This window comes from Tympanuchus pallidicinctus, unplaced genomic scaffold (genome assembly GCF_026119805.1).
Source record: "Tympanuchus pallidicinctus isolate F22 unplaced genomic scaffold, pur_lepc_1.0 scaffold21, whole genome shotgun sequence".
Lineage (NCBI taxonomy): Eukaryota > Metazoa > Chordata > Aves > Galliformes > Phasianidae > Tympanuchus > Tympanuchus pallidicinctus.
In genome coordinates, this window is record NW_026294733.1 from 11,091,280 (window position 1) to 11,097,690 (window position 6,411).

Consider the following 6,411-nt stretch of genomic DNA (forward strand, 5'->3'; position numbering starts at 1 on the left):
CACAGAAGGCACTGGGAGGTCCTGGTGCTGCTCACAGGGCCCTGCTTTCTGCAGCCATGAGGTGGGTGCAGGTACCCCACAAACCACATGGGGCTCCACACACACCAGTAAGCCATCAGGCCCAAAGCTTTGCTTTTACAAAACCTCTGTGAGCAGCCTCCCCCCACAACCCTTAATGTTTTTTTCCTCTTGCACAGATGTGATGCTCAGAGATTACGCTGTAGATTAAGGTTTTACTGAATCCTGAGATGAGTGCAAATTCCCAGAAGCAGCAGCTCTGATGTGCAGCCAGATCACTACTGGGAGCTTGCTGGGCTGTGTGGGGGACGGGGCATCACCCACCCTGCAGTGCCCAGGAGGGATGGAGCACAAATATTCCAGGACGGTGTGCTAAGAGGCAGGAGCAGGTAGGACAGTTCTGTTCTGGGACGGGAGCGTTGGGAGGTGTTTCATAAGGGCTTTGCAAAAACAAATCATGGACTCATTACAGCTGGAAAAGACCTCCAGGATGCCAAATCCAATTGGTAGCCCACCTCCACCATGCCCACTAAACCATGACCCTGAGTGCCAAAGCTCTGTAAGATCCATCTTTTCTGCATGGTGATGTGCTGAGGTCACTGCTGGTGTGAGATCTGACCACCCTGGAAACAGCAGCCACCTGCACGGAGGTGATTGGTGCCGGGCAGTGCCCGCGGCCACGGTGCAAGGGAGGGACATGCAGGCACTGCCTTGGCCCTGCATTGCCCTGAGCAGCCCTGGGTCTGCAGAGCTGTTTGTGACCCTGCATCCCAGGAGTGCTCACAGACAGTGTGTGGTATTTCTGAGGTGCTGGACCTTAAGATCTCTGCACGCCCTGTTTACAGCTAGCAGCAGCTGTGCTGTGAAGTGTTCATGGCCGAGCAGCAGCTTTTTGTGAGCAGCGAGGGCTCCTCGGCTGCCCTAAGGCGAACGGGAAGCTGGCCGTGTGCGCTCCATCCATGCGCGGCGCACGGCGCTCTGCTCGCCGCATCGGTCCTGCTGCAGGAGCGCTCAGCCTCGGAGCTGCCTGATCTGAAGGCGAGGATCCTCGCAGCTCGGGGAGTAGCGGAGACACCTTTTGCCGAATTGAGCAAAGAGCTCGCGCAAAGAAGAGCGGTTTTTACGCTAATTTCTAAACGCAACAACGTTTCAATCCAAGTCAGGGAAAGGAGGGGGGCTTCCTGCGGTTGCAGAGCCGGGGCTGTGCGCACCGAGGGCCGGGAGGTGCTCTCTCCCCGAACAAAAGCCGCTTGTCTGACAGGCGGCAGCGCGGCGGGGCCGGCGGAGGGTGCTGCGGTGTCCCCGCACATGGCAGCCGGGCGTGCTGATGTGGCACTGCCTTAGGTAGGGCAGCACCTCTCGCTGTGGGATGAGCAGGCGCTTCCTCCTGCGCGGGGAGCCCCGGGCGTGACGTGGCAGCTTGAGGTGAGCCCTGCCGCCCCGCAGCACCTTCCTGCAGCTGCTCTGCTGCCCTGTCCCGCTGGAGGTGATGCTTCCCCCGGAGCAGGACGCCCAGGTACCCTGGGGCGGGCTTTCTCTCCTCTCTTTCCCCTTTCCCTCCCGCTGCTCCTCTCTGCCAGCTTTCTGCCCTGCCTGACCCGCAAATACTTTGGTAGGGTTGGGCCTCCCACGGGGTTTGGTCTGGTGTTGGCTCTGGGGATGGGGGAAGAGGGAGCGGTGGAGTCTCCTCCTCTAGGAGTCTCCATCAATGGAGGCAGTGGGGAGAGGGGACCCCCACTGAAGGTGCCTGGGATAAGGAGATGCAGGGCGGTGTCTTCCCACTGTTCTCTGCTGACCACCTGGCTGAATGGTCACCGCCCCTACAACACAGATGTCAGCACCAAAATTTACTCTGTCCTGTGAGCCTGGGGGTGGGGGGGAACACCCAGGGACAGCCCTGTTCCACTGGGGCCAGGTTTCTGCCAGCAAAAAGCACTCGCCTGGTCACACTGGGCAGCCAAGTGAACGTTTTGCTCATGTTTGGTCTGGTTAAAGCTCCTGGGTGCCACTGCTCACTGTGCAGGGCTGTGTGACAGGCTGCTGCCTTTCTGCAGGGCACGTGGTTGGGATGAGCACTTATCCTGACCATATCCAGTCTGGAGTTGCATGTTGCTCCATGGGGCTTGCTCGATGCCCAGAGTCCTTATCTCAGGCTGAATCTTTTCCCTGCACTCTGAAGGAAAAGGCATCCAGTGCCTTCTTCCAAGATTCCATGCCTGGGGAGCTGCATGTGAAGCTACAGGCAGGAGCTACTGAGCCAAGGGCAGGAGATGAGGACACCAGACAGCCCCTGTCTGACAACAACACCTTTCCACCCTCTGTCCCAGGTCACCTTGCTCAGCCATGAACGCCTCAGCACCCGGCAGCCCACTGAGGCACCCCGAGCCCCAGGATGCAGCTGCCTTCACTCCCATCTCCGTGGTCAGGAGCATGACAAAGAAGTCTGATGCCCTGCCCGTCATCTCAGCCATCGTCGTCATCTTTGTCCTCCTGGCCATCTTCATCATTGTCATGGTGCACTACGGCCCGCAGCTCCGCACCATCCAGATCACCCTTTACCATGAGCCCATGCCGCAGGACCTGGATGACGGGGTGCATCTCATGGACTGGAGGAAGCTGGGCTCCCAGAAGAAGCCCACTCAGCCTGGGCAGTGGGAGCCGGGTGGCAACCTGAGCTGCCAGTGCTCCTGCAAGCACCACCTGCCCTGTGGGAGCATCGAACCCAACGTCATCGAGGTCACGTATCTGTAACAAGGTTTGGGCAGGACCCAAGGGAAAAACAGTGACTGCGCTGTTGGCTCAGCCCAAGACTAGCTGGTTCCTGCACACTGGGGCTGTATCTGGCTCCAGATGGCCTCACTAGGAAGCTGTGTCGCTGCAGTGACCCATCGTCAGCCCTGACATCCAGGCCGCTATCACCAGGCAGTGCGTGGTGCCGGCCAGGCGATGACATTGGTGTCTGACTGCCCTGAGCCAGAGCTGGGAGTGGGTCAGCCTGCGTGGGACGGCATCAGCATCCCTTCTGGTTTTTCTCGCCCTGCTTTCACCCACGCTGCCTGGGAGCACCCAGGAGAGCTGCCTCAGTCTTCTCTCCATCTGGGGAGTGTCGAGTGAATGCTCGGCCCCTTGGCACAAGCTGGAAGTTGCATCATTTGGAATTGCTTTATGGATTAGGGATGTTCTCACATACAGTGTCCTCGTTATTTTGTTTGTGTGGCACAGAAAAGCCACCTGTCCCATTTTTGCTCCATGCCACGGCCCGCTTCCCCCTGCTGCGGAGCTGATTGCCATCCTCCTGCTGGCTGGCCCCAGTGCAGTCCCAGCTGCCCCGCCAGCTGCCTGCAGTGCAATGTGTGCAGTGATGGGGATGGGACAACAAACTGGGGCTTCTTCCCATTCCTCCAGGTGCTGGATGTTTCTGACCCTGCTGATGCTCTGGCTGCCTTCAGCTCACACGATTCCAGCTTGTTTTACTTTAAAGCGAAATAGTGGTTGGACTTGTTGGAAAATGCTGGTGTTCATAATAAATGTAATTTATATTTTTGTTGTTTGTTTTCTCTTCTGATTTTCTTCTGATTGTTTCCCAGGGGTGACAGTGTTTCCAGCTCCCCTATGCAGACAAGGTGTGCTGTTTGGGCTGGAACCCTCTGAGAGTCCCTTCTCCAGAATCACAGAATCATTAGTATTGTAAAGAATCGTTCAGTCCAAGCACAAATCCAAAGAATGGCAGCACAGAGTTGTTTGTAACTCAACACATCTGAAATTAACAAGCCCTGAAGAGCTCGCAGCCTTCCAATGGCAGCTCTTTATGTGATGCCTGTAGGTTGAGGTGGTCGCAGTGGTCATCTGCAGCACAGGTGAGCAGCCAGCGGATGAGCTTTGTAAAACCTTTCTGGTTTATGCCACGTGTGGAGTGGGATCACCCACGCAGGGCCATCGCAATGTCCTGGCTCCGTGGGCTCCAAGCTGGGGTTGGTTTTGACAGATGCTTTAACGGAGAACAACGGGAGCTTTGGTCGCAGCTCCCCCTAAAGGACAACTTCGGCACCGAGATGCCGTGTTTGCAAAGATGAGATTAAAAACCACGTGCATATTAAGGAGAAAGATAAAACGGGCAATTATTACTACGCTCATCAATCTGCAGCCACTCAGGGCTTTGTGCTTTGGCCCACATCTATCACTTGTGCGGGAGGAGCTGGAAAACCCCACCTCTTCCAAACTCATTGCCATTGCTCAGGTGTGTCAAGCTGTCCAAATCAAGCCAACAAAACCGGCTTCGTGGGGCTCACTCTCCTCTGTTTGCTCTGTGCTCAGGTCCCCGACCAGCCCCGCAGCCTGAAAGGAGGTTATGGGGAGTGGGGGTGGCCCCTGCTTCTGGAGCAGGGGAACTCATCTGGGGCTGGCACAGCACTCTCAGCTGTAGGGTTTGGGTTGGGTGCTGGTGTGTGAAGCCAGGGGTTGGACTCTGATCCTTGTGGGTCCCTTCCAGCTTGAGGCATTCAGCTACAGGCATCCCTTCCAAAGGGATGGAAACAGGGACAGTGAAGCCCCAAATCATGATTGTTGGTGTGATGGAGCTGGCTGGTGGGGAGCAGCCACCCTTCTGCTCACCCCATCACCACCCACAGTCTCCCGCCTGGGCAGCACCCAGCATGGGACTGAGTGCCTGCAACCCCTCCTAAGGCTCATCCCTCCGGGCCTCTGGCACTGCGTCCCTCTGTGGAGCAGGGAGGGAAACAAACAGCTCCTGCATTCCCTCACGAACGTGGGATGAGGCTTTGATCATCTCAGTGAGGACAGATCTGGGGACCTCTTCATGCATGTCCGTTCTCTACTCCTCTCACTGATGTTACTTTTGAACGCTTCACTTCTGATGTTAATTTTCATAGACTTGAAACAATTCTTTTCCTTTCACATTTTCCGCCTTATGGTAATCATGAGAGCAATGCTCTCTGGTGTGACACATTCCCCTTCCACTGCACCGGAGCAGTGAGGACCCTCCTGCAGCCTGTATCTAAACCTGACCAAAGCTGCCTACGGCTCAGCCCTGGGGAAAATCCATCTTTTGAGCTCTCTGTGGAGCTGCTGGGAGATTTCAGCCCCAAATAACACATGAAATTGGAAAGCCTCAGCAGAGATTGATCCAACGTGTCCAGGCTGGGTCTGCCTGGTGATGTGCAGCTCTGGGCTGGTGGGGTGTCCCCGTGGTGGAGCTTCAAGCAGCCAGGCTCTCACACCAGTGAATGCCTTCTGCATCCCCTTCAGGCATGAGCAGCATCGTGGGTGGCTGAAGATCAATGCAACAGCTGAGCAGAGCAGGTGCTTATCCTGAGCTGTCTGTGGAGGGTGTGAGTTGCAGCCTCCCAGGGGAAGTCTGGAGCTGCAAGTTGGCTGCGAAGGTCCTGGAGCACCTGCAAGCTGGAAGCCTGCCTGTGAGTGAACAGGAAGCAAGAGCGGGAGGGGACCTCATTCATTTTGAGCACTGAATCTTATAGTACTGGCGGTGCTCCTGGCACATCCCAGCTCATCACCCACTCACCTTCTCTGCACTTGTTTGCGTCACTTTGCTTGCCACACCACAACACACAGCAGCTCCTGAGGCCATGCTGACCCCAGCAGGAAGCAGCTCTATCCCTCCCCACCACCCAAAGCCACCCGGGGCTGTGGAACATCCTCTCCTCCCACCGCGGGCATCCTGAGAGCATCTCTGCAAACAGTTTGTGACTTTGCCTCCCTTGGCCATAGAGGAAGCCACTGCACAAAGAAGGGAAATGACTCGGCCAAGGTCATCTGGATACGGGGTTGAGCCCAGCATCATGAGTCCTGGTGCCATGGCTGAACTGCACCAGTCTGTACACTGCAGTGAGTTTCATGCATTGCCAAAAGTCTTCCTGGAGTGCTCAGGGGAAGATCAAACACTGATTCACTCAAAAGCCATGTGGTGAAAGATGTGGACACATCGCCCTCAAAATCAACAGAAAAAAGCAGAGGAGTGAGGGTTACAGCTGGATTTGGACAAATTAGAACAAATGAGAGCAAGTCAGAAAGACAACAGTGTGGGGAAGGAGCTCCTCAGGTGATGCAGGAACAGATGCCCATTGTCACCTCTGGGCTCTGCAGAGAACTTCCCCAAGCATGTATTCCTCCACAGGCAAAGAGCAGGATCCCAATTTGGGATGACGAGAATGTGTGTAGGTTTGCTGTTGGATCCAGGACCAGCACCATCTCTATCAAATGCATTTTGCAGGTGAGCGCAATGACAGTCCCTGCAGGCTGGAGATGAGAACTTCAGTACCTCGTAGACCCCACAGCCTGCTGATCCATGAGCCCCCACCCCGCCGGCATTGTGCCGAGCCGGGCCTCCCTTTTCCTGTAGGTGGAGTTTCCATAGGA

At 56.1% G+C, this 6,411-nt stretch overlaps 1 protein-coding gene across 1 annotated transcript; it reads left to right on the plus strand.

Moving 5' to 3' along the window:
- The first annotated feature begins 1,371 nt into the window (after positions 1-1,371).
- SMIM33 (small integral membrane protein 33) lies at positions 1,372-3,562 on the plus strand. The gene is made up of 2 exons (XM_052684952.1): positions 1,372-1,534; positions 2,346-3,562. Exon 2 carries the CDS (start codon positions 2,362-2,364, stop codon positions 2,767-2,769), a length of 408 nt encoding a protein of 135 aa, XP_052540912.1. The 5' UTR covers positions 1,372-1,534; positions 2,346-2,361; the 3' UTR covers positions 2,770-3,562.
- The last annotated feature ends 2,849 nt before the right edge of the window (positions 3,563-6,411 follow it).